General features: G+C 53.0%; 2 protein-coding genes across 23 annotated transcripts; one reads left to right on the plus strand and one right to left on the minus strand.

Annotated features, from left to right (window-relative positions):
• Positions 1-1,197: 1,197 nt before the first annotated feature.
• On the minus strand, positions 1,198-7,505 carry LOC116445991 (translation initiation factor IF-2-like). The gene is made up of 3 exons (XM_032113187.1): positions 7,063-7,505; positions 5,240-5,358; positions 1,198-2,054 (listed from the first exon to the last, which is right to left on the minus strand). Exons 1-3 carry the CDS (start codon positions 7,503-7,505, stop codon positions 1,198-1,200), a joined length of 1,419 nt encoding a protein of 472 aa, XP_031969078.1.
• Positions 1,221-26,743, plus strand: PAX6 (paired box 6). Of its 22 annotated transcripts, none has more exons than XM_032111419.1 (16): positions 1,221-1,345; positions 5,269-5,384; positions 7,766-7,908; positions 11,314-11,390; positions 11,729-11,783; positions 13,907-14,031; positions 14,546-14,676; positions 15,577-15,618; positions 15,712-15,927; positions 16,472-16,637; positions 21,044-21,202; positions 22,021-22,103; positions 22,373-22,523; positions 22,664-22,761; positions 24,743-24,893; positions 25,756-26,743. In XM_032111419.1, exons 4-16 carry the CDS (start codon positions 11,342-11,344, stop codon positions 25,839-25,841), a joined length of 1,512 nt encoding a protein of 503 aa, XP_031967310.1. In that variant the 5' UTR covers positions 1,221-1,345; positions 5,269-5,384; positions 7,766-7,908; positions 11,314-11,341; the 3' UTR covers positions 25,842-26,743. The 22 variants fall into 22 exon arrangements, with proteins under 22 accessions (XP_031967310.1, XP_031967317.1, XP_031967306.1 ...); XM_032111426.1 differs by having other exon boundaries at positions 15,712-15,726; XM_032111415.1 differs by having other exon boundaries at positions 1,222-1,345; positions 22,646-22,761.

Below are 26,743 nucleotides of genomic sequence, written 5' to 3' on the forward strand. Positions count from 1 at the left end.
GTTTCTGGAGAGCGGCGCGCTGGAGAGCAGGGGAGGCAGCACCTGGCCCTGCTTTAGGAGCCATCTCCTTTTATTGACAGCCAGATAAGCAGGCGGGAGCCGTGGTGTTTCCAACGCTTCCCTGGAGGACCCTGCCGGGTTGCAGGGAGCCGCAAGCCCCTTAATGGCAGCGGCTCCAAACGCGCCGCGAAACCCCTTCCTGGCAGCGCCCCCGGGGCCGTCGCTACCTGCCAACGCGCGGGACTCGCGCGGCCCGGCCAAGTAAGGGACAGGGTCACTCGGGATCCGAATGGGATCCCTGCCCCGGGTGGGTCCCTGACCCGCAGAGCCGGAGCAGGGGCCGGAGCAGCACCCCTGCACCCCGCAAAGCGCCCTCCCCGCACCCCCCGCCAGAGCCTCCTCCTAATGGATCCGGCAGCCCCTGCCGCATCCCAGTCGGGCGGCAGGTTCATGAAACATTTAAGTGCAGTTCAATAAAACTATCGGCGGCGGGGGGGCCTCTTTGCTGATGAATTATTTACCCTGACAAGTGTGTGCAAATGACGGCCTCTCCCTCCCGTTCTAATGGGAGAGGGCGCGCACGGAGAGCCCGGCCAGGGCCCGCCGGGCCCCGATCACCCGCAGAGGTGCCACGGCGCAGGCGGGCTGCCGGGGCGGGCCGCGCTCTGCCCTCACGTCTCGCAGGGGCCAGCACCCCACTCCGGCAGGAGAGCTGAGGGCTTGGGGGCCACAGCGTTTCCGAGGAGACACGGGGGCAGGTTTTGGGGGCCTCCTTTTCCCCATGCAAGGGTGTCCCCCCTTCGGAGCGCGTTTCAGAAGGGACAAAGCCAAACGTCAGCCTAAATCTCGGCCTGGCAGGCCGGGGATAGGCCCGGCTGCCGGCAGTGCTGGGCTGGGGCGAGCCGTCGGGCCGCAGACCCCGTTTGCCGGGAGGCAGCGAGAGGAGGCAGCGACCCCGCCGCTGCCCAAGGGTGCTCCGGTCCAAGGGAGTCCCGTCCCGCGGCCGAGCCCCGGGTGGGGCGAGGCGGGGCCGGGCCGGGCCGAGCCGAGCCCACCGACGGGGCGGGCGGGGTCCGGGCTCGCGCCGTTCGCGCTCGTGTCGCCTAAAATGTCTCATTAGCTAACTACTGTCCGCCGTGACGTCACCGGGGCGGCCCAGCCAATGGGGGAGGCGCTGGCGTGGATATTAAGGGAAAGTTAGTGCAAAGGCAGCACCCCTCTTTTGCTGTCATTGACATTTAAACTGTGTGGCAGGTTCTTGCGTGGAAATTGGCGACCGGAGCCGCCAGGTACCTCCTCCCGGCCGCGGGACCGCCGCGCCCGGACCCTCCGCTCCCGCTGACAGGTAACGTCTCCGCACGCCCCCCGCGCCACGGGCCGCTCCCGGCCGCCGGCCCGACGGGAGGGGCCGGGCACCCCGACCCCGGCACCCTCGCCCCGCGGGGAGAAGGCGAGGGGAGCGGGCCGGAGCTCCGCACAACAGGTGGGGGTGGGAGGAGGGGTGGGAGGGAGAGGCTCCGGCCGCTGCCCGCCCGTCGGAGGGGGCGCCCCGGGGCGGAGGGGGTGGCCGGCGATGGAGCCGTTTCCCAAACTTCCCCCCGCGCGGGCGGTGCGGCCCCCTCCCCTCCCCCCGCCCCGTGACCCGGGCCCCGCTCCCTCGCCGTGACCCGTCTCAGGTGGCGGGGGTAGCCGCGGGTTACCGCGCCCCTTGGAGGACCCCGCTCGGCTCCCCTCGGGCCCTGGAGCGGCCGGCTCGGCCTCCGGCCCCCGGGCCGAATGGACGGGACAGGAGCGGGACATGGAGGGTCCGGGCCGCACGGCTCCGCGGAGGGCCGCGCAAAGGAGGGCTGCCGGCGGGGCCGCGGGAGGCGAACCGGGGCGAGCTGCCGTCGGGGGCCGAGTCCCAGCCGCCCTCCGCCGCGAAACGCCGGCGGCTCGCCGGTCGCCGAGGAGGCTCGGTTGCCCTGCTCGTGTTGGAAAGGTCCGGTCGCCGAGAGGCGACCACCTCTCTGCCCCCAAACTCGGGCTTGTCTTCCTAGCCCTGGGTGCGTCTGCTAAATCAGGGCGTCAGTGGGAAAAGAGTGGTACCCTATAAAGGCCGTTCTTCCTCCGAAATAACACTAAACAAAATAACAGCGTAAAACCTAAAACACCGCTTACCTTTCTTCGAGCATCTCCAAATACTCCTTACGGTGCGTTAGTGGGAACGCTCCCTGTGACGCTTCACCATAATATACCGGTAAATGGACATTCTCCTTCAGTAATAAATCAAACACCATCTATCTCAGATCCTCCTCCCTAATTAGAGATGTTTATTGGAGATGGTGTTTATCCAGCTGTCATGCCGAGAAAAAGCTGTGACATAATTACCTCTGACCAGATAGTCTCTTATATGCATATCTCGCTGACATATAAAGGAATCGGATTGCATTAAAAAAATTACAAGATCAAATGTTGAATTTAGCCGATATAATAATACTTCTGGTCATTAAATTAATTGGAATCCAACTTTTAGGCTCTCCAAATTATGAATCTTGCTATTTAAACTTTTTTTTTTTTTAGCAATTAAATGAGAGGCTCTACCAAAAGGATGGGCAGAAGGAAATATGCCCTGCAAACTTGCCGCGATAAATCAAATACGCCAGCTAAAAGAAAAAGAGCCCTCGACCCCTCAGCCTAATAACACAATTGACGTGAATATGAGGAGTTTCTCTGTCGGTTCCTCGTGGTTTGCCAAGTTGAGGTTTTGCTGCTAATTCGGGAGGCCAGAAAGGTCCTAGATGGGAGAGAGGCGAGAGCGGGACACCCCCTTAATGCGTTATTTTTAACCCCCGCACCTCGGCGGGGCCAGCGCGATGCTCCTTCATTTGCTTTCGTGGCTTTGGCAGCGCCTGCGGAACCATCTGCGTGGGGCTGCGAACGAGCCCTGATAAGCTCCGAATTACTGTGTAATTGAAAATATATTTTTGGGAAAGCCTGGTTTTACAAATATCAAGGGTGTAGGCTTTTGATCCTTTCTGCTGCCTGTGTTCTCCAGTTGCTAATAAAACTCGCATTGAGCTCCTTAGTGGCTTGATTAACAGGCAGATTAACTGTTACTGGGGTTTTGAACAGCTTGTCCCAATCAATAGCATTTAAAAAGCCCGTCAGGATGCGCTAAGCTTTCACCCCCCCCGTTCTTTTCTGAAGGCTTTTCGAGCGGGTCTGGTTGCATGACACTTTTCCCATATTTATAATCAAAAGCTTTCTCGTAAAGAAAGATGTATGTTCGTCTTCCAGTTTCAGAGCGACTCCGGCAAGGTCCAGAAAGCCTTCTTTTAGCCTGCCATGCGAAGCTGTGCCTCATGCAAAAGGCCAACATAAAAGAGGTTAAATCGATTCCAAACTTTTTGCAGATTGTTTATAAACTAGAAAAGCTCCACTTAACTCAGTGTCCTGTGCATTATAGGTTTCAAACACTGTCTCTACATATACAAATAGGCATTAAGTGTCCTGAAGGCAAAAGCATTGTAGTCTAAGACGTCAGGATTTGTGTATCTCTTCAGTTTTAGACCGAACTGGACATGAGGACTTTAAGCATTTTTCTGGGTATTAAAAAAGGTAGTTTGCAGCCCAGATATTAATACAACGAGACGATACTGGAGTTTCTAACTCAGCACTTTCTGCCTTCAACACCTAACAAAATACGAAAGGGAAGCAAACGCTCCTGTTTAATACAATTCAATACCCAGGCACGAGATCATATTTAAAAAGTGAAAATTATTTTAATCAGGAAAAACAAACAAAAAGGCGCGTCTTGCCACGTACAATAGTTACTTACCTTTGGTTTTTAAACCATTTTTATATTACGCCCATTTTTTTCTTTTTGTTTGGAATAGTTAAGCAAAAAAAAAAAAAAAAAAGAAGTGGGGGGATAAAAAAAAAAAAAAAACCCAGATGCAGAAAAATGCTAGTTACATTAATCCTGTGCGGATTTTAAAGTAGAAATCTTCAAAGAGTGCCTAAGTCCATGCCGAGGGCCGGGGCAGCGGCCGCGGGGTCTCACGGCCGCGGGGTCCCACGGCGCAGCCCTCGCCCCGGGAAAAGGGTAAAGGGGGGGCGGTCTGCGCCTGCAGGAGGGCAGGGCTTTGGGGAGAGGGGAACGCGGAGCACCTCACAGCACTGCTGCTCCTCTCCCCCAATTACAAAGGCGAGCGGAGTAATTTTAAAAGTGGAAAACATACTTTCAAAAAAAAAAAAAAAAAAAGAAAAAAAAAGAAAAAGAAAGGGAAGAAAAGGAGGGGAAAAAAAAAAAAAAAGAAGGAAAGGAAAACCAGGCCGACCGGGCAGGGAGGGAGAGCGGCGAGTGGCAATCTGCTAGCTGGAAAAAGCAAAAGCAAAGCGTTTCCTTGGGAGGTATCCAGGCACGGCAGTCCCGACAGGTCCTGCTGCCCCCGGCGGGGCACGACTGCCGGGAGCGCCGGGGCCGAGGGCCGGCCGCTCCCGCGGGGGGCGGACACGGGGAGCGGGGGCGGCGGCGGGGCCTGAGCGGGGCCGGTCCCGCACGGCCCCTCCGCTGCGGGCGGAGGTAAAATGGCGGCGCGGGGCCGGGCCGGACCCCGCGGGGCTCCGCGCCGGGACAGCCCCGGCCCGGTGGGACGCGGCGGGGCTGAGCGGCCCCGCTCCCACGCGCGGCCCGTCCCGCCCCGCTGCTCTTTCTTCCTCCCAACTTTGGCTCGGGGCTCCCGCTCCGGCGGCGCCCCCCCTCACCCCGCCGTGACGTCACCGCCTCACCCCTGCCCTCCCCTCCCCGCACAGGGAGGGCTTTTTTAATTTTTGGCTGGGTGGGGGCGTTAAAAGTTTTTTTGGGGGGAGGGAACACAAAGCCCGCGGCGCCCGAGGGGAAAATAGCAACAAGATTACGGCTGCTTTATTCTGGCGAGGAGGCGTAAGAAGGTGCTAATCCAAGGGATGGCTAATTGAGAGCTTGTAAAAATGATATTTGCCTGCAATTTCGGACAAAGTGGTTTTTCTCTTTCCCCCCTTTAACGCCCTGTGGACAAGAGTAAAAAAAAAAAAAAAATCGCTCATTTGCTAGAGAGGGAGTGCAACAGGGAAAAAACCCCTACAACACCAACAACAAAAAGAGCCGGATAAAAAAAATCAAAAGCCACGGACACGACTGACTTCACTCCAGAAAAAGGACTAGATCCCGGGTTTTAAAATCTCTTTGGAGCCTCCGAGATTGGTGCGAGCTTACAAATCGCAGCCTCTTTCTCTCGCCCGCAGGATGCGTGCGGCGGGACGCCCGGCCTCGGCCAGCGGCAACTAGGAGGGGACCGGCTGCTCCGCGGGACGGCTCGCCGGGACTCAGCGACCCTGGAGGGCGGACACACGGGACACAGGTTCGTACTTCATTTTGGGCTTTGTTTCTCTTCTCTTCTGTCGCTCTGAAAATTTTCCTCGGCGCCCCTGGAATGATGTCTGGGCACGGGCAGGTTAACTCGGTGGCAGATGTTACTTTGGAAAAGTTTTGAGGAAAAGTAGGTGAGTTGAGCGCGGGGAGCAGGGGGCTGCCGGGTGAGGGAGGTCCTTGCCCGAGCCCCTGGTGTTGGCAGAGCCCCCCTTGGGGTGCCCCGCAGCCCCACGGCCGGGCTGCCCTTACCTTCAGAGGGGATCCCGTCACACCCAAATGCGCCCGTGTGTCCACCGCGATATTCGGCTCCGTTTCTATAAAAACGCATGAGTCGGGACAAAACTCGATACAAAACAAGCCCCGCAGGCTGACTTAGGCCTGACCAAGGCGGCAGAGCCCCTCGCTGCTGCAGGTGGGGTCGGCTGGATCCCGGGGCCTCTCTGCCTTCCCCGCATCCTCCGAGGAAAGGCTTTGCTTGGGCCGTTCCCAGGTTGGAGAAAGGGCCGGGGGGAGGGTGCCCACCTCAGCCCCTGCCTCCCGGGCCTCCCCACCGGGCGCGGAGCGGGGTGGTCACCGCGGCACCCCGGCGTCGGGGGAAGGGTAGGGAAGGGAGCGGCGGAGGGACAGGCAGCAGTCTCTTAAGAGCCCATTTTGTGCTATTAGGGAGCGGTGGCAGCTTCTCGGCGGGACCGGGGATGACAGTGCATGACGGCCGGGCAGCCCATTATCCCGCTCCCATTGAGGCGCCCTTTCACTCACATGCAAACTCCTTGGCAGAGTCGTTTGTCTCCTCATTGTACTTTATTTAAGAATGCAATGGTTGTCAGGGCTCTTATTCAATTTCAAGATACTTTATTGATGAGCTTTGACTTTTAGCACTTTTCACATGTCAAGAGAAGTCAAGTGTATGCGGCTACGACTTCATTTTATGCTTTGCGCGTTCATACTCTCCACTTTCCGCGGTGGCTCTTGGAATTTCTTTTTCCTGTCTCTTCTCCTTCTTCCCTTTCTCTTCCCCAAGCCTTTTTTTTTTATTGTTTTTCCCGATGCAGACCCCCCCTTCCCCCTCCCCCTGGACCACTCGCCATAACCGATTGGGACACCCTGAGCTCGGACTGGTGCTCCCAGTGTAACCTTAAATGCATGCGCTGAGGGGTTGCTTTAGAGTTTACTGAGGTGTGTCTTAATAGTCCGGCATTCAACAAATGTACTTGTGGTGTGTGGTCAGAGCAGCAAAGTCATTTACTTACTTTCCCTCTTGAGTTTCTGGCAGCCAGTGAAGGGGGTCCCTTGCAAAAGGAGAGGGAAGGAGGGGGGAGCCTCTTCGGAAGGGCACAAAGCGGCAGCACTGCCCAGCGCCCGGCTCTGCCCTTCTCCAACGCCTCCGTGGCATCTCTTTAAAAAAAAAAAAAAATCAGACCGGCAGCCCTTAGTCAACAAATGGCACGTGGGAGAAGTTGGTGAGTGTTTGGTAAAGGACTCTTCAGGGCCTTTCACAAGAGCCCTCAATACACAAAGTAAATGGTGTATTTGCTCTGCTCTTTCCCGGCCGGGCAGAGCCTCCCGCTCCCAGAGCCGGGAGCGGGGAAGGGGGGCTGCGGCCTCGGGGAGCTCCGGGCGATTCACCGCTGACAAAGCGCCTGTCTCCCAAATATTTATGTCTTTACCATTTGAATGTTATTTTCCCCTTATCTCCATTGTCGGACTGGAGCGAACTGTTTAAATGCAAATTGATCTCCCCCCCCACCCCCCCCGCCTCCTCCGCCATCACCACCGCCACCGCGGCCCCCTCCCCCAGCCCGACCTGAGGACGCGGCTGTCCCCGGGGCCGGCTGCGCCGAGCGGGACCGGGCCGGGCCGGAGCAGCGGGGCCGGAGGAGCGGCCCGGCCGAGCGGGGCCGGCGCGGGCTGCGGGCGGCGGCGCCGGGCCCTGCGCATTCATATTCAAACGCCTGGGCCAATTGGGCCGGGGCGGGCGGCGGCGGCCAATGGGCGGCGGGGAGGCGCTGGCGGCGCTTTGCATACGGCGATATTCGGGTGGGAGCGGGCGGCGTTTGCACGTTGCGGAGTGATTAGTGGGTTTGAACCGCCGGCCGCCGCTCCGCCGCATTTCCCGCTCGGGTCCGGGCGCAGGGAGGAAGTGTTTTGCTGGAAGATGATGACAGAGGTCAGGCTTCACTAATGGGCCAGTGAAGAGCAGTGGAGGCGAGGCAGAGACCAAGGCACACACACATTAATACACTTGAACCATCACCAATCAGCATAGGTGTGCTCTGCCTCTCTCTCCCCACTTCACTCACACACTCTTTTATCTCTCGCTCTCCAGTCACTGACAGCCCATTTTATTGTCAATCTCTGTCTCCTTCCCAGGAATTCAAGATCACACAACCAGCAGCTTCAGTGGAGAAAAACTATTTTGCTGGCAACTCTTTTTAAAGCACCATCATTTCAAATCAGTGCGCTGTTAAACTATTGACAGGAGCTTTGACAACAAGACAGGATGCCTCATAAAGGTGAGTCTGTTCATTTATTCTCCCAACTTCTCCCTCCTTGCATTTTAATATTTAGGCAGGGCTCTCTCTCTCTCACCCCTCCTCTCTCTCTCACTCTCTCTCTCTCTCTCATATTCCCATTTGCATTCCGGAGAGCTTCCCAGGGAACTTTCCAGCCCAGGAGCTCACAAACTTTCTGCCTTTCACATAAGCCCGTGTCCTCTGGAAAAGCTAAAGCATCTGACTCGGAAACCAATGCCAACACCAGCAGCAATAATTCCCACGCAGCGTTTGCTGGTCAGGGAAAGCACAAGTGCCGGTGTCTGTGGTGCCGATGCTGCCGGTACCCGGCTCGTAGGGGCGGCGGGACCCGAGCTGAGCTCCGGCCCCACGCCACGCCGCGTGGGAGGGAGAGAGGGAGGCAAGCGGTGCCTCGTTGCCCCCCGGGGCGGCCCCGTCCCTGACTTCTGCTTTGTGTTCTGCGGTCTCGGTTAGGGAAGGCTCACCCCTGATGGTAGAGAAAAACACAGAGCGAGCGGCCGGGAGAGTTGCATGGGGAAAAAAAAAAAAATAAAAATAACCCATATCCTAGGCCAAGTCAGCTCCCAGGCGCGGTACAGGCGGGGAGCTGAGCGGAGCTGAAGGGCTGTCAGCTTTAATCAGCCACCCGGGGATCTTCCCAACTTGTCCCTAGTGCCGGCAACTTTCCCAGCTCCGGCGCGGGAGAAGCGCCGGGGGCGCGGAGCAGCCCGCACCGAGCACGGCGGGCCCCGCCGGCCGCTCCGCACCACCCCGTCCCTGCTCGGCACCGGGGCTCGCCGTGCTCCGGCTTTGGGGAATTTTTTTTTACTCCCTCTATAAATCGATATGCTTTAATTGTTTTTTTAATTTAAAAACCCTTAACATCTCTTATTTCTATAAGAGCCCCTTTGATCCACCTCTGCAATCCTCCACTACAGCAAAGCTTTTCTTTTTTTTTTTTTTTTTAATTTTTAAGAAGTTGCAAACTCTTCATCATGCAAGAAAAAAAATAATATTTGCTCCAGCGAAGGGCAACAATAAACTTGATTCCTTTTTTCCTCGCAAGTGCAATTGCAAAACAAATCTGGGTTTGAATTTAACCTTGTAACGCTTTGCACGGAGGGTTTACATGGGCGTGCAGAGCAGGAATAATTTCTGGAAAGTTTAAAAACAAACTTTCTCGAATGATTCAATGTACCTGGCAGAGCCTGTTTTGGAAAACGACAACAACGTACTAGAGAAGAAAAGTGACTGCATCTTCTCCATCTTAGGGGCATAAAATAATAAAAGTGGGCCTTAACAATAAATGTTTATAGCTGCTGACCTTCACCAACAACTCATCGCAAACCGATTCGTTTTTCTTTTTCACGTTTGCTCCGGGAACGCGAAACTTTGCCCTTAACGTCTAATTACGGTTTCACCGGGAGAGGGGGAAAAAATGCTCTCTGCCATGAGATTATATGAAGATTTCGAGATTAAAAACCGAGTTGCAGATTAGGCCCGGCCTATTAGGACACGGCAAATTGCATCCCAGTTCTCGGAGGGAGCCGGCCGAGTCCCGCGGGCCCGGTGGTGTCGGGGGTCCTGCGGGGTAGCAGCGAGTGCGGGGCACGGCAGGAGAAGGCGATTTCGCGCTCGTGTTGCGGGGCCGGCGGGCCTGGCCGGGGCTGCCCGGCCGCTGGCTGGAGGCGGTGGCGAGTTGCTGAGCAGACACACAGCTCCTTGCCCCACGCCTCCTCTTACCTTGCTGAAGACCTTGGTTACCCTCGCCCTCTATTGTAAACCGCTTTCGGCTGTGTTTGGGTTTGTTTTGTTTCGTGGCTTTTTTTTTTTTTTTTTTCCCCTCCTGCTTTTTCCCCCTTCTTTTCTTTTAAACCCACTCAGTGTCATTTCTGAGGTCCATGCGGGCAGAGCTGAGTGCTGGAAGTTTACTGGTGCCTTTTTGGAGGGCTTCTTTCACCCCGTAGGCCCCGTGTTTATGATTTGTGCATGAAACATGGGAGGAAATTGTGTCTGGAGTAGTGTGTTTCCCGTTCGGTGTGTGCCTATGCAGACGTGTTCGGTGTATTAAAGGGATGACTTCACGTTCAGTTCAGCTGAAGGAGATATCACCACATCTCCATTGAAGTACAGTGTAGCTTGCTCTGCTGCTAATCAGGTAGCTCTCCAAAGAGCAGTAAATATTTACCAGTTAAAGTCTTCATGCTGCGAGAAAGTACTTGTTTGATGTTTATTTTTATGGATTTAAGATTACTAAAAGCTACTTAATAAATTATACCATGGCTAGTCCTGAATGGGGAAACGTGCCTCTTTGATTTCTCCATCATATGCAGGAAGAGTAAAATTAATATTCATTATAGGCGCAAAAGAAAGAGAATGAGTATTTTTAGGCGAAAAAAAGGGAGAGAAAATGAAGGCTGCGACTATTTCATTATTTTACCTCCTTTTTTTTAAGCAACCCCCTTGAATGGGCTCTTTATTGTAATTGTCCCTCCCCAATTGAGCACCCCACTGAGCTGTTGTATCTTTTTACAACCCCTAACAACTCGCACCAGTAACACAATTACCGCCAGATATTTATAACGAGAAATTACTTTTCCATTTTCACCCGCGACGATTTTAAATAAATACATGGGGACGCATAAATAAATAAATAAGTGGGCCGGGGGGTGGAGAGGGAAGGAGGGAGGGAGGGAAGGAAGGTGGCGAGAGGAGGAGAGAGGGAGTAGTGGAAGGAAGGAGAGAGGGAGGGAGGGAGCGAGCGGGGGGGTGGGGGGGAAGGCGCTGGGGACTGTCCAGGCGCTGGGTCAAGGCAGGCACTAATGAAGGGAGAAGGGGCTTGTTTCTCTGCTCTTTGTAAGTTGGAGGGTTGTTGGTCCGTTGAGTTGGGAAGCTGCGCGGCTGGTTAAGGAGCCTGGGTTTCTGCACTCGGGGTTTGGGTAGAGGAGCAGAATGGAAGCCATTGTTCGCTTTCTGTAGGCTTTGTTTAACAGTTCTCACCCCCTCCTGTTCTTACTTTTTAAAGCAGTGAGGCGAGGTAGACAGCGTGTGTCACAGTACAGTGAAAAAGGGGAAGATCTAAAGACCAAAAAAGAAGTTAATCACAAGACGGGGAGTTTGGGGGAGAAAAAGTTGCTAGTGCCGCGCGGAAAGGGGAAAAAAAAAAAAAAAAAAACCTCGAGGAAATACCCGGAGGTAAAAATGGAGCCCCGCTCCCAACACACAGGGCAGCCGGCGGAGGGTTCCCCCCGCCATCCCCCCCCTCGCCGCCGGTGCCCGCGCAGCCCCCGCGCAGCGCCGCCCGCCCCGCTCCGCTGCGCTCCCCCCGGGCCGCGTCCCGCCGCCCCGCACACCTTCTCGGCGTCGCTCCACACTTTTTAATGTACTTCTTCTGCTTTGTCCTAGAGGGAAGACTTTAACTAGTGACACGCAGATGTGCGAGTCCCTAAATTGTATGAGAGGACAGTCCACCCCGCTTTCAGGCAAGTTTAAAAACATGACTTCGGACTCTCTTTGTGATTGTTGTCGCTCCACTTAATACACCACCTCAGCGAAGAGCACTAACGACGAGGCAATACGCCACCTGCATGCAATTAAAACGAGAAACCACTTGGCGGGCTGCTTTTCTTAATTTTTTTTCCCCTGCGAGTTAGGGATACATATGTACATTTTTGCCTTGAGGTATTAAAGCCCCCAAATCCTTAAACTAATCGGGGGAAGATGCCTAAGATAACAAAGTTAGCCGGTGAGATGTTAGCCTCTCTGCAGCTTAACTGTGTGCACTGCCTCCCCTGATTAACGCCTATTTTGTCACTGATAGACTGCTATAGGCGACCCCCGTGGGATACTGCTCTATCAGCCCAACATGCAGAACAGTAAGTGACTCCGCGCCCCTTCGCGGCCGCGGAGGGCAGGCGGGGCGGCCGCGGGCGCGCAGGAGCGGGCCGGCAGACCGGGGCGGAGGGCTCACGCCGGGCCGGGAGGGGAGGCGGCTCCGCCGGGAGCGGGGCCCTGCGCGGCCGGGAGTGCCGCCCGCCCCGTCGGGGTGCGGGTACCTCCGTGGGCGGCGGGGAAGGGGCCGAGAGCACTGTCACGGCTCTCGGGCCACTGGGCCAGGCCCGATTCGTGGCCCAGGACCTGGCTGCGTCCCTACCTTCTCTGCAGTGGGAGTAGGGCAGGAAAAAGCCACTGTTAGGTGCACTTCCTCTCTGTCTTCTGGATTTATTTGCTTCCTGATTCTGACGTCTCTGTGGATTATTAATTTTTGGGGGGGACATTTTTGTGTTGTTGTCGGGGTTGCTGTTGTTGTTTAAGACCTCGTGGATAGGCCTGCGCTCTTCCCAGAGTGGAAAGCGCTGGCACAAGGCAGGAGCGCACAGAGAGCGCGTCGGGTGTGGTGGCCGGCGAGATGCGGGCTCTCTTTGGGCCCCGGAGAAAGGGGCTGCGCGGAGGTCGGAGGGACTGGGGGTGAGGTCCCAGCCCGTCCGGAGTAGGTCCCATCTGCTCGGGATGCGGATCTTCCGCGGGGTGTGCTCCGCGCGCTGAGGGGCCTCTTATTCTGCACGTGCAGCGGCGGCGACGAGCGCAGGTCCAGTTGCGCAGCCCTTGCGCGGAGCGGTCGGCCCCCACCCCAGTGCTCCTCTGGGACCTGACAGGGGATGCGCGGGTCCGGGACCCCTTTATCATCCCATCGTTAAACCCATTAATAAGTTGTCCCCCCTTGTGAGAAGCATCCGGAAAAACAGAGGTTTTAGGGATTTCTCAGATACGCCTTGAGTGAAGCGCTCTTTTTTTTCTTCTTATTTTTTTTTTTAATGGATTTTTAAAAAAAAAAATTGGTTTGTTTTGCTGTTAGTTTGTGGGGGTTTTGCCCTTCTTTTATCTTTCGGGGCCACTGCGTGCGTCTCCGTGCGATGTATTTTAATTTATCCCGAGCAAAAACTGAGCCTCGGCAGCCCGGGGAGGGTTTTACCTGCGCCTCCCAAGGACGGCGGCGGCTGGCCTTGGCCGTGGCGTGCCGAGGGTTTATGGTAATGGGGAATGCCTTCACTCGGCCGTTTGGGATCGCCACTGCAAAACGCAGAAAAGATATCATTCGGGTGAAGCCTTTATTTTGTTTAAAGGTCGCGGCGGGCTCTTCAGGCTTTGTGTTAATAACTCCTGGGTGTATATGGTGCAGAGCATCCAAATTGACACCATATGTTTTCCTATTAGATGACTAGCAATAGAATACAAGGCGCATAATCATTGCCACTGGGCGAGATCTACACCGCTCTCCAGGGAAATTATATAATGATTAAGGCTTAACCTTTTAAGTGAAACTTTGATTTTGCTTTCCCCGCTGCCATTTTTTATGTCGGCGAGAGTCCTCCCGCACGCATTTACGGGGACGAGGGGGCCGGTGGCTGAGGAGCGGGGGGAGCAGCGGCGGGACTGCGCCCCCGGCCGCCCACCGCCGCCCCGAGCCGGCCCGCCCGCCGGGGCGCAGCCCGCCGTCCCCCGGGGCGCAGGCGGGGAGGGACGCGGGGCTCCTCTCCCCGCGGTGGGAAGCGCAGGTCGCAGCTCCGACCGCGCTGCTGGGCCGGGGCGGCAAATTCCCCAGCCCCGATGTCACTTCGAATCCATTGCGCGGGGAGCGCGCCCCCTCGGTGTGTCCGCGCAGACCCCCCGGCTACCGCAAACCGCAGCCTCCCTCGGAGGGAGAGCGAGTAGAGTTCAATCTAGTCTGAGTGATATCCAAATGCGGACAGAAAGGGTCGTTTTATCATGCTACTATTTGTCGTGACGATGCAATTTTCAAAAGCAGAGTACTGTCATAAAGTGACACGCCTGCCACAAGTGCTCCAACTGATCTTTTCAATTAGCCTTCCATGCATGATCCGGGGCGACTTCCGCCTATTTCCAGAAATTAAGCTCAAACTTGACGTGCAGCTAGTTTTATTTTAAAGACAAATGTCAGAGAGGCTCATCATATTTTCCCCCTCTTCTATATTTGGAGCTTATTTATTGCTAAGAAGCCTGGGCTCTTGGAGTCAATTTATCAGGAGGCTCCAAAGAGAGGAGAGCAGAGAGCGCGTAGAGCAGAGCTTCTCCAGGGAGACCCTCCAAAGCCTGGAGCTTCAGGTTGGGCACTGGCGAGGCAGCCTCTCGCTTTGCTTTTGGCGAAGCGAGCTGCGGCTGTGCGGACGCAGGCACGCTCGCTTGGGCTTTGGGGTTTTATTTATTTTTTTTTTTTTATTTTTTTTGGTGGGGAGGGAAAAAAAAAAAAAAGAAAAAGAAAAAGGCAAAGCAAAGGAGAAACCCAAGGCGATCCAGCCAGGAATATTCTGGTCTTTTGGGTTGGGTTTCGGGGTTTGTGGCTACCGCGGGTTTCGCAGACGCAGACGGGGAGTGAGCCGAGGACGCATTTTTGGAGCCGCGATGGCTCCCGGGGAGCAAAGGGCGAGGATGGCGGCGGGGCCGGGGCCGGGGCCGGACCCCGGTCGGGAGCGGTCGGCCCTGGTCGGGCGGAGCGGAGCGGAGTGAAGCGGCGGAGCTGCGCGGGGCGGAGGGGAGCGGTGCGCTCGGTCGCTCGGCGGGGGCTGCGCGGTTCGGGCGGGAGCGGAGGGTGCTATGGTGGGCGCTGTGCTTCCCGCAGGTCACAGCGGCGTGAACCAGCTCGGCGGGGTGTTCGTCAACGGGAGGCCGCTGCCCGACTCCACGCGGCAGAAGATCGTGGAACTCGCTCACAGCGGCGCCCGGCCCTGCGACATCTCCCGGATCCTGCAGGTGAAGGCGGCGGCGCCCCCCGTCCTCCCACCGCTCCGTCCGCTCCGCTCCAGCGCCGCTGTGTCACCGCCGGGCGCCCGGGCGCTAATGCGACCCCCCCACACCCACCCACCACCACCACCACCCGCCTTCCAGCCTAATAAAACGATCCATCTGCTTGATTGTTGCTGCAAATAGATGTTTCGATGCGTATATATTTATATATGCCTTTTAAAATATTTAAATTTTTACTTTTCGTTCCCCCTTATTTCCATCCGGTGATAACCTGTGCTGTCGTTACAGTTAGTTTGCTGTAATAAACTGAATTATACGGCTCGGCATAATTTCAGTTTCCTCTCCTTCCCTCCTTCCCCCCCGTATTTACTTATGATTTTGTGATATCTGTATGCATTTGGCGTGGCTTACTGCTTTTTTTTTTTTTTTTACCTTTTTTTTTTCTTCCAAAAAGCAAAACAATATCCCCCCCCCCGCCAAAAAAAAAAAAAAAAAAAAAAAAAAGCGAAAAAAAGGAGAGAGAAAAAAGAACCCCCCTCAAAGCCACGCTGTTCTAGCCTGGAATCTGTCCTTATGGACACTCACGCAATTTGGCGCAATTCAGGGGTATTTTGTAAATGTAGGTCTTGAAAACCCCTCACTCACCCCTTCCCCCGCAAGTCCTTTGGCTAAGAGCAGTGAGAAGGATGGAGACTAGTCTGGTTTACCTATTGTTCGCATTTAAGGCGTATTTTAACATTGATACTAAGAGAATTACATTTTGACCAGATGATTTTTTTTTCTTCCAAATGTTTTTAAAGTATCACTTTTGTAGAGGGTAGGGCCACGAATGTAATTTTTTTTTAAGAAAAAAAAGACTCTCTAAGTAAGTTCTCATACCATTTAAGGTATATTTTTGTGTTATAGACCCATGCAGATGCAAAAGTCCAAGTGCTGGACAATCAAAACGTAAGCTTGTCATTGTTTAATGCATACTTAAACAATTTTATTTTTGTCTTGAAATTATTAATAATGTGATTTTCTGTCCACTTCCCTATCCAGGTGTCGAATGGATGTGTGAGTAAAATTTTGGGCAGGTATTACGAAACTGGCTCCATCAGACCCAGGGCAATCGGAGGTAGTAAACCGAGAGTAGCGACTCCAGAAGTTGTAAGCAAAATAGCGCAGTATAAACGAGAGTGCCCCTCCATCTTTGCGTGGGAGATTCGAGACAGATTACTATCAGAGGGGGTCTGTACCAACGATAATATACCCAGTGTAAGTTCATGAAAAAAACCTTCCTGTGTGCTGTGTACAATGCTGGGTAGCCGTAGCGAGCCTTTGCTTCCTTTGTTTTGGTATCAGAGGAGAGAATAGCAGGTTCACATCATTTGCATGTGGCAGGGTCAGACGCATTTTTTCATACAGAATCTGACAAATGCCTTTAAGGAGGGAAAAAAATAAAAAGCAATATGCGGGTCACCCCTGCGCCTGGCGCCTCAGGACTGCGAGCATCAGTCGAAGCCATCACTCTGGTTTTGCAGGGTTGGGTTTGGGGCTTTTTTTTTCCTTTGCTTTTTTTCCCCCCCTCCCCCGTGGTTTGTTTGTTTGTTTGCACCACCACCACCAGCAGTGAGCGAGTCGGGGCGGCTGGGACTCGGCGGTGCGGGGCGGCCGCAGCGCGCAGCCGGCGCTCAGGGAAGCCTTGACTTGCGCCCAGGTCGAGCCGCCCGCTGCGCAGAGGGACGCGGGGGTTGCGCGGGTGGCTGGCGGGGAGCGCGCTACCGCACTACCATTGCCTTTCCTGTCCTTTGCCTTCCAGGTGTCGTCGATAAACAGAGTCCTACGCAACCTGGCTAGCGAAAAGCAACAGATGGGTGCCGACGGGATGTACGACAAGCTAAGGATGCTGAACGGGCAGACGGGGACCTGGGGCACCCGACCCGGCTGGTATCCCGGCACCTCGGTACCTGGGCAGCCCACACAAGGTAAGGGACAACCCGGCCGCCGCTCCCCAGTCCGGGGCGGCCCGGATCGGCTCGGTTCGGCCTCGTCCGGCGGAGATGGCCCCGACGCGGGTCCATCTTGCCCCCTCCCGGGCCGCCGGGCTGAGAGTGGCGGGCGTTCGTCCCGCCGCCTCCCTGGGCGGCTGCGGGCAGGTGGGTGAGGGGCCGGCGGCGCGGTGAGCGTCCAGCCCCGGCCTCGGCCCGGCGGTGGGCAGCGGAACACAGCAGCATACGCTCGGCCAAAGCCGCGTCCGCCGAGCTGCGGTGCCGGCAGCCGGGCGGGATCCGGGGCTGAGCCTTATCCTCGCCCATCACCCGGTAATTAGGGCTCCCGCTCCCTGCCCGGGCCACCTTCCCGCGTCGGGGTCTCTCCCCAAAGCCGGGGCGATCGGTAACTATCTCCGTAGGGCTGATTGTAATTCCTCCTCAATGGACCCGAAACAACTTTGTAAATATAGAAAACTGTTTATCCTGAAGATTAATAGGTATTTGTTGTAGGAATGACAAGGGGATAATATGAAGGATAATGGGATGTTACGTTACATACTTAAGATGGTTAATGGCTTCTTTTTGAATACGGGCTCTGTTGAGGCTCGGCTCTCCCTGGCTCTGGTCATTCCTTTAGAAGAGGTGTCTATATACAACAACCTGCTTTTTGTTTTCACCCCGCAAGGAAAAAAAATCAGTAACAGTGTGCGGAATATCTGGTACAAAGGATGTTTCTGTCACACGCAAGAATTTGTTATGGGAACAATTCTGTCGCTATGTAATTGCTCATTAGAGATCGTTTTGTTTCTCATTAAGGCGACATGAATAAGCGTCTAGTTGAAGGAGACAGCTGTAGAAATGTTCCACAGGAGACCTCTGGACACGATATGGCACCGCTTGCCAATTAGACATGTCAGTTTTAAGAGAAGAAAACAGTCTATGAAGGACACTAGAAAGATAGAGCGGAGCCCTCGCTTCCCCCCACCCCCACTTTGGTGTTTTTTGTTGTTTGGTTGTGGGGTCTTCTTTTTACATTTTGCTTTGCCCGATGTCCACCCCAGGAAGCGGGGCGGCTGCTGCCTCCAGCCGGCCTCGCCTGGCCCCTACCTGCGGCTCCCTGGCCCGGCCCGGGGTCTCTCGGCGGGCCCCAGGCCCCGGCGCCCTTCCCTCGCTGCCCCGCGCCCGGGAGCCGAAGCGCGGGCGGTGCTGGCGGAGGGCAGCGCACCCAGCGCCCGTGCGGCTCCCAGCGGCCGGGCGCCCTCCGCTCCCGCCGGGGCGTGCTTTTGCGGTTTCTATGTTTTTCTTGGGAAAGGCATTAAATGGAGAAATTCAGGGCTCCCCGCCGCAGAGCGGTGTTCGGAGGCACAGCCCCTGCGCGGGTGCGGTGCGGGCACACCTGGGGCCGGCGGTCCTTGGCAGCACCCGAGCTGCGGCAGAGCCGCCTGTGCCGGAGGCAGGGGCTGGGGGGGCCGGTGGCTCTTTGGGGGCCAGTGGTGGCCCCTTCCCCCGGCGTGGGGATGAGCGCAGTTTCCGCAGGGGAACGCGGGCCCCGGGCAGGAGCGTGCGCGGCGGGAGGAAGGACCTCGGGAGCCCTCTCCTAAATCGCAATATCCGAAATGAAGCGGTGCGGGGCAGGGCTGGCTCGGGCCGGGGGCGCGTGTGTGCGTGGGCAGCAGAGGCGAGGGGGAGGCAGGCAGGCACTTAAAACATCCGCATGGCAAAATTAAAATTAATAAAATGGATTTCCTCTGGAATATTCATGCTCCCTCTAATGTTTTTCCCTTGCAGGGGTATGTTACTGGATTTTAAGAGTCCATTACTCAAAAAGCATAAGGCGAGGTTAGGTCTCAGAGGGGTACAAATATGGTCTCAATCTGATAAACGCCATGCAGCAGTGAATAAAATAATGGATACATGAGGGCTGACAGAACAAAAAGAGACATCTCTATCCGGGAGAAATTCTCCAGTGATTTAGTGGTTTTAGGGATCACCGAGACACTGTTTCTTATCTTTTTTTCTCCCCTCCCTCTCTTATAAGACTAAAGCCTTCTATAGGATTTAGACACTTTCTCTTTCAACAGATGCTACAATGTTTTGATCCCGGCTCTATAGCTGAGAGGTGCTGCAATTGGTTTGCTATCTTTTTTTGCTTGTTTTCCGCCTCACTGATTAAGACACTAAGAAACTAAGGAATGATTTTATTTCCCAGCGTCTTTTTTTTTCTTTCTTTTTTTTTTTTTTTTTTTTTTTTTTTTCCAGGAAACAAATCCTATGCCCAGCGTCAGATGGTCTGGCTATAGGATAATAGGGACGGACATTCACTTGCTTTCTTACGGATTAGGTCTGGAAGGTGGAACAGCCCTATTGAGATCGCTCCTTTTAGGGGCTTTAAAAAAAAAAAAAAAACAAAATACAAAACCAAAACCCAAAGGGAAAAAAAAAAAAAAGGCGTGTGTGTCTAAAAAGAAGATATCTTAATTGTCCAGGCTGGGGTTGGAAATGACCACAAGCGAGTTTGGGGAAAACTTTCAGCTGGCTGAAAGATTTTGGGGAGATGGGGAGCACTCCGAGACGGGGTGGCAAAAAAAGTATGGCCTCAGAAGTTTGGAGCTAAAGGGTGGGGGTCAAGGGGGGCTCCCGGTTCGGGAGCGGTCCCGCGGCTCCCTCCGCTCCCCGGCAGGTTCGGGGCGCGCTGCGGAGCCCTCCCGGCGCGGGGGGCCGCGGCCATCCCCGGCGGCTCCCCCCGGCCCCCCCCGGCACCCGGGCGCTGCGGGCCCGGCCCGAGCGGACAGTGATGGATGAGGGCGGTGGCGGAGGTGAGCGCGGCCCCCGCCGCGGGCGGGCGCGGCCCCCGGCGCTGCCACCCGCGCTTGGCAGGGCGCTGCCCCGCCGCGGCGGCCGTCCCCGGGCCCGCGGCTTTGTGTGCCCTGAAAGGCGGCTCCCCCCGCCCCCCCGCTATTCACCCGCCGCCGGCCGCCTCAATGGGGCTGCGGCCGCCCATATGGTGACCACGGCCGCTGAATCCCTGTGTTTAAATGGAGGAGAAAGTTCGGGTTTTAAAACATTTCAAAGTGGTTGAAAGGGTCCCACCAGATCCTGTCACAATTCCCCCCGAGCTTTGAAGACCAGGGCCATTGTTCGCCGATTATAAATGATATTACTTTAAAGTTGATTTCCCACAATATTTAAAGGATGTCGCGGGAGTGTCGCTATTTATTTTTGGCGTAACTTTTCAAGGGAATTAGCATAAGTAGCCCATGCGTCCCTCACCCCGGCTCCCTCTTTATGTGACATCAAAACGCCTCGAAAAATATGCTTTGAAAGGAGAGGGAGAGCTCATTTAGGACAACGACTTCTCTGCTTCGCCAGCAGCCTCCGTCCCTCCGGCCCCGGCAGCCGGGGGTGCCCGCGGAGCCCCCCAACACCAGCCGGCCCCGGGCCGCAGCCGCCTCTGCCCGAGCACCGAGCACAATGAAACTTTCCCCTGTTTAATGACAGAAATTACATTAAAAGTGGTGGAAATGCCCTAATTAAAAATGGACCACTTAAATGATATGCCAAACGTTCAGCTGCAGAACAGCGTATTTAGCTAGTTAGTGAACTCGCTACTATTTCTTTTAAAATTACATGTTAAAATTTTAAAAGAAATCTTACTTTTCTCTCTGGTGCAACACATTACAAAGAATGGACAGTCCTTTTATCTAAATATAAAATTCCATTTTCAGCAATTATAGCCTGTTCTTGGTGATGATATAATTACAGCTGTGCTCAGTAATAGGTGTCAAGGCAATGCACACTCATACAATAGTTGAATAAAACTGCAGAACAATGCAGGCACTTCTAAATTCACAACCTTTAAAATGAAATTGACTGTGCAGAATTCAAATAAAAACTGGATAAATATTTTTTTAAAAAGATTACAAGCTTGGTTTGGTTTCTTAATAGCATTTTCTGCAAACCTATCAACATCTAATTGATTAGATAGGAATTACTGATTATAGATAATCTGAAATACTGAACATCACTATTTTAAATATAGCAATAGGTAAATAAATGCAGCAGACAGAGGAGACTGCCATGGCACTCCAGCAGGGATTCATGGAAAGAATCACTTTCAGGGGAAAGTATTTTTATGCAGGTTTTATTCCAGAGGGAAAACAAAATGAAATTAAGACCAGGTGATCATAATTCCTCATCTCCGATGCTTACGATAAGGCTGGAAACTGAAATGTTTCTGTGTTACCCATGTCATCAGCGCTGTGTTGCTTTGATACCTGAGACATTTTTAAGGGAGGGTGTCAGCAAACATGGCTGAACTTGTTTCCAATTGCGTTATTTCTCTGATAGGAATCTTAAAACAAAGGTACCTGCATTTCACTTTCTGACTCTTGGCTCCACAGATGGCTGTCCGCAACAGGAGGGAGGAGGGGAAAACACTAACTCCATCAGCTCTAATGGAGAAGATTCAGATGAGGCCCAAATGAGACTCCAGCTGAAAAGAAAGCTGCAGAGAAATAGGACATCCTTTACCCAAGAGCAAATCGAAGCCCTTGAGAAAGGTGAGTGACATTTTCCTATGGCTGAAGCAGGAGAGAAAAGCAAAATGTGCCCCGACTACATTAACAGCTGAATGTAAGCACAGCATTCCTGTGCCATATATATATGTATATATTTAAACTCTGTGGCTCCCTCCATGCTCTTTTATTCACGGAGCTCCAAATATTCATTAGTGGCCGTAGTATGCCCTGAAAAGCTGTTAAAATGGTTTTCAAAGGCAAAGTATTCAGGGCACAGATCATACCGGAACACCGATTCGGCACCCCGGGCTGCGCCCTGGGGGATAACTCTCCTCCTGTCCGCTGGGCTGTATCCCTGGCCAGGCTGCACAGCCGGGGAGGTGAGGGCAGGCAGGGGGCTGGCAGAGTCCTCCATGCCTGTCCCTACACACGCTCCTCATCCCCAGTGCTGCCGCTGCCTGGGGCTGGGATCAGGTGCCCTTTTCCCTGACTGGCCTGGGCGCACCTCGCCTCTGACCTGCTGCGGAGCTCTGTTCTCGTTTTGTGCTGTTATTTAGCGATGTGCCATTTCGCTTCGTGGTGACAGGGTCAGAGCTGCCTTGGGGACCCCCTCAGTGGAGGCAGAAGCCCTCACTGCTTCTTGAAAGACGCGGATTGCACCCAAGCCTGCCCATCCCCATAGCAATACTCCCCAGCAGGCAAGGCGTCCTCCATCCTAACACACAGACAGAAAGCTCAGCTTTGCCTTTGCAGTGATGCTTCTTAAGAGCATTTAGAGCACAGGCAGTGTAAGAACAACTCTGATTTCACAGTAAGCTGCATTAACTCTGCAACTAATGCAAGACTATTTCCTTCTACAGAATTTGAGAGGACCCACTATCCCGATGTGTTTGCAAGAGAGAGACTAGCTGCTAAAATAGACCTGCCTGAAGCAAGGATACAGGTAGTGATTTGCTCTGCAATTATAACTATTATTGTTTTTACTATTACTATTCTGATTTTGTTACTCCTGGCTTATCAAAGCACAGGGCAACCCATATTTATGATCAAGTATTTGCCCATATCCCTCTTTCAGGAAAATAGCAGCAGCTGGCTTTGCTTTCACCCGCTGCTTTGCTCCACTGCAAGCCATGGCCTTGAGCTACGTGGGGGAGGCCCCGTGCCTCTAGTCCTTGTAAGGTCACTCACGTCTCTCAAATGCTGTATTTCCAGGTGTGGTTTTCCAACAGAAGGGCCAAGTGGAGAAGGGAAGAGAAGCTGAGGAACCAGCGAAGACAAGCCAGCAACACTCCCAGCCACATTCCCATCAGTAGTAGTTTCAGCACAAGCGTTTACCAGCCGATCCCACAACCAACCACCCCCGGTAATGCCATCAACCCGCTCACGTCCATCCATCCTCTGGGGAAAATGAGACTCTGAGACCGTATTGCCAGTTGTGACTGTGGTTAAACTAATGTGTCCATCTATCTGTCTATTCTATTATAGTTTCCTCTTTCACATCAGGTTCCATGTTGGGCAGGACGGACACGGCGCTCACGAACACGTACAGCGCACTGCCGCCCATGCCCAGCTTCACCATGGCCAACAACCTGCCTATGCAAGTAAGTCCAGTGCCACACCATGGCACGGCATTCCCTCGGGACTCGGTGGCCCCTGGGGTGTGCGGGAGTGTGGGTGGGGGCCCTTCCTCTGCGTGATGAGGGATTGTGGACCCAAACCATGCTGCAGGGAAACAGGCACCTAAAGGCTTCCTTGGCATCTGGAAAGCTGACCTATTTGGGAGAATCAGAAGGGAAAGGGCACTGAAAGATGTGGTGCTCAACAAGCATTTTTCCCAGATTTTAAAATAGAAAAGTCCTCAAATTTGCATGGCAAAAAATCTGGGATAAAAAAATGCTATTTGGAAAAAAATGTGGTTAACCTCTGGAACTCACTGATGCCATATTGTGGAAATTGCTGCCTGAATAAGCTGCTGGAGGGATCCGACCTTCTGGGTGTAGGTAATGTGGCAGCAGCACATTAGGAACACCTGAGAGAGGGAAGGATGTGATTAGCATCAGTGGTTATGCCAGCTAAGCCAGAATTGCAAGAGCTGTCAATCCTCATGCCTGAAAGCATTAGCTGATCACCAGCTGGGTTAGGAAGAAATCTATTCCTTTGGGGTCTGTTTCTATAGACCTTTCAGATGCAAAATTCCTCCTTTTTTAATGGTGGGGTTGGCCTAGGAAGGTGCTGGCCAATTACGGGAGTTTTACAGCTTTGTCTGAGGCGCACAGCATTGACCACTGCTAGAGACAGGCGAGCAGATTAGAGAGCCTGACTCCTTCGCTGCGGCAATTACGATGTTACTAATTGCTGAACCAAAATTAACCAAATAAAGTTAGAGTCTTGCAAGTCTATGGAAAGAAATGATGTTGGCTAGGTTGCTGTTTCGTGACGTTGGAGGCTGGCGGCGCCGTTCCCGGCAGTGGGCTGGCAGCAGATGACAAAAGATCAAAAGGCTGATACAGGAGGGGACCCTTGGGAAAGCAGGAAGGCCCTGATTCACCACTGGGCACCTGGGCAGGGACACAGCACGTGTGAGCTGCTCTGGAAAACGCTGCCTACGTGGTCACTGTGGCAGGGCAGCCATGCAGTGTAGGAGAGGGAGACTGGGCGGCCGAGCCATTGGCATCTCCCTGCAGACGCACGGAGCGTTGCTGGTCCTCCCAAAGCCCAGCATGCGTGCTCAGGAACTGAGGCTGTCAGTATTGCTGGAGATGGTGTGTGCCAGGGATGTGCAGACAGGAAATATGTGCAGACGTGTCGGGTCTCGTGTGCTCAGAGCGGGAATTACTCATCCTGCTTCCTGCCCCCTCACTGCCTCCCGGGGTCAAGGCTGCCCTGGTTCCCAGTCACCCAGCAGCATAAAGCAGGCAATGACCCTACTTGGTCCCTCCCTGGTGCTATGGCATCCCTCAGCCCCTGCCCCCAGCTGCTGCCCCTTCTGGCAAATCAGGTTTTAGGGGCTGGATTTGAGGTAAATGGAGATGTCTATTCTGAGGTGTTGCTGGCATGGGTTTGGGGCGACTGCGGCTCTGATGGGGATCAGTGTATGGGTTTGGGGATTCCTCTTCAGAGCCTTGGTCCTCCCAACCCATGCATGGTCTGTGTGTATGTGCCCCAGGCTTGCAGGTGCAGGACCAGCCTGTGTTCCTCAGTGGAGTAATTTTAGTTACAGCACCAAGTGTGAGGTAAGATGCTGACCCTGTCTCTGGCTGCAAATGGTATGAGACATCTTCCTTTTACATGGGTATAAATGAGGGCAGCACTCAGGCTTAGGGATGTAACAACTCCGTCAGCATCTAGATGTAGGGATCTGCCTGCCAAGGATGTCTGGAAAAGCACCAGCGACCGTCCATGTTGGTTTTTAGACCAAAAGCCTCCGTGAAGGGGCTGCTTGGTTGGGCTCCTATTTAGGTCTTTACATTGGGGTCCCTGAATTTGAAACTTGAAGCTCATTTTTGCTGCTGCACGCTGCATGGAAAGTGATGTTGTCTTTACTTCCAGTGACACTTAATACTTTGTCCTTTGCTCCCACAGCCCCCGGTACCCAGCCAGACCTCCTCCTACTCTTGCATGCTGCCCACCAGTCCATCGGTGAATGGACGGAGCTATGATACATACACCCCTCCTCACATGCAGACACACATGAACAGCCAGCCCATGGGCACCTCTGGCACCACTTCCACAGGTGAGTGACTCCGTGCTCCTCCAGCCTTCCTGCTGGCGTGGTTTCCTCACTCCAGCCACCAGGCTTTTCACATGTATTCGCTGTGAGAAGTCTCTCCCCATCACTGGGGGAGGTCTCTCTGTTGCTGCCATACCAGACAGAAGATGACAATATATAACCTTGCAAACTAGAGCAAGAATTCTGATTTTTAAGCTGCTTCTGGAGGGCTAGATGATTTCTGGAGGAAAGATGATTAACAGAGGTGGTATTGAAATAGCAGGACAGGGGCAAGCTCTTTAGGGAGCCCCCCCATCCCTCAAAATCTTCCCTGTATAATTAAGTTCTAAATCAGCATTTATTTCAGCATTAAATTTCAGCAGAGATATCCACACTGGTGAGGTTAAGTGTATGTGAAAGTGTTTGCAGGACTGGGCACATTTTTATTGTGTCTGTGTCAGATGTCATTTATTGCTAAAGACTTGAAGTCATCAAAGAGGCAGGGAACCTGTAGAAATATTAGTCCATGCATAAAAAAGGCAAATCAGGGTAGAAAGGGCAAGTGTCAGCATAAATGGGAACAAAACAGACACTCTTCAAAAGAATAGAACTGTTCAGTGTATTTTGGGCTGAATTCTCAACTGATACAAACGAACCGAGGCTCTGGCGTTTATCTCAACGCATGACAGTTTATTTATAACAACAATCAGTGAGATGTGCATAGTTTTAAAAATATATATGCTCCCCAACCCCCAATTCCACGGGCCCATAGATGATGGGATTTAATGTTTACTGGAATACAAGCTCAAATCTGTGAAACTGTAAAGCAAAAATTGTGCTATTGTACAGAAAAACTAAAATATCCATTTTCCCTCTCAATTTTCAGGTCTCATTTCCCCTGGAGTGTCAGTTCCAGTTCAAGTTCCTGGCAGTGAACCTGATATGTCTCAATACTGGCCAAGATTACAGTAAAACATGTGTTAATTCCGTAAATGACTATATGGACAACAGTTGGATGTTCAGCAGTATTTTATAAAGGAAGAATGGCTCTCAGAGTACTTCTGTACTGCAACTGTGCCCTATGCTGTAACACATGGAAAAGACTTTCACATGGACCTTTGTACACTGAAGGCATTATATCAGTTGGAACAAATCTTCATTTTGGTATCCAAACTTTTATTCATTTTGGTGTATTATTTGTAAATGGGCATTTGTATGTTATAATGAAAAAAAAAAAGAACAATGTAGACTGGATGGATGTTTGATCTGTGTTGGTCATGAAGTTGTTTAAAAAAAAAGAAAAGAAAAAAAAAAAGAAGCCATGATCAACAAGCTTTGCCACGAATTTAAGAGTTTTATCAAGATATATCGAATACTTCTACCAATCTGTTCATAGATTATGGATTGATGTTCCAAGTTTGTATCATTCCATTGCATATAATTAAACCTGGAACAATACGCACTAGATCTATGTAAGAAAAATATCTGTTGGTATTTCCAAAGGTTGTTAACGGCTGAAGCTATGTGCAAACAGGGGTTAAGAGAGAGCTTCGATGAAGAAAAGAGTTTGATAGATAAAAGGTAGATTGTGTCTTCGATATAATCCAATTTGTTTTATGTCGAAATGTAAGTATTTGTCTTCCCTAGAAATCTCCCAGAATGATTTCTATAATAAAGTTAATTTCATTTATATTTGACAAGAATATTCTATAGATGTTTTATACACATTTTCATGCATCATACGTTTCTTTTTGGTCGGCAAGAGTTAATTGTTCTTAGATATAGTTGTACTACTGTTCACAGTCCAATCATCTTTGTGCATCTAGAATTCATTCCTAATCAATTAAAAGTGCTTGCAAGAGTTTTAAACTTAA

The sequence above is a fragment of the Corvus moneduloides genome, chromosome 6 (assembly GCF_009650955.1).
Source record: "Corvus moneduloides isolate bCorMon1 chromosome 6, bCorMon1.pri, whole genome shotgun sequence".
NCBI classification, from domain to species: domain Eukaryota; kingdom Metazoa; phylum Chordata; class Aves; order Passeriformes; family Corvidae; genus Corvus; species Corvus moneduloides.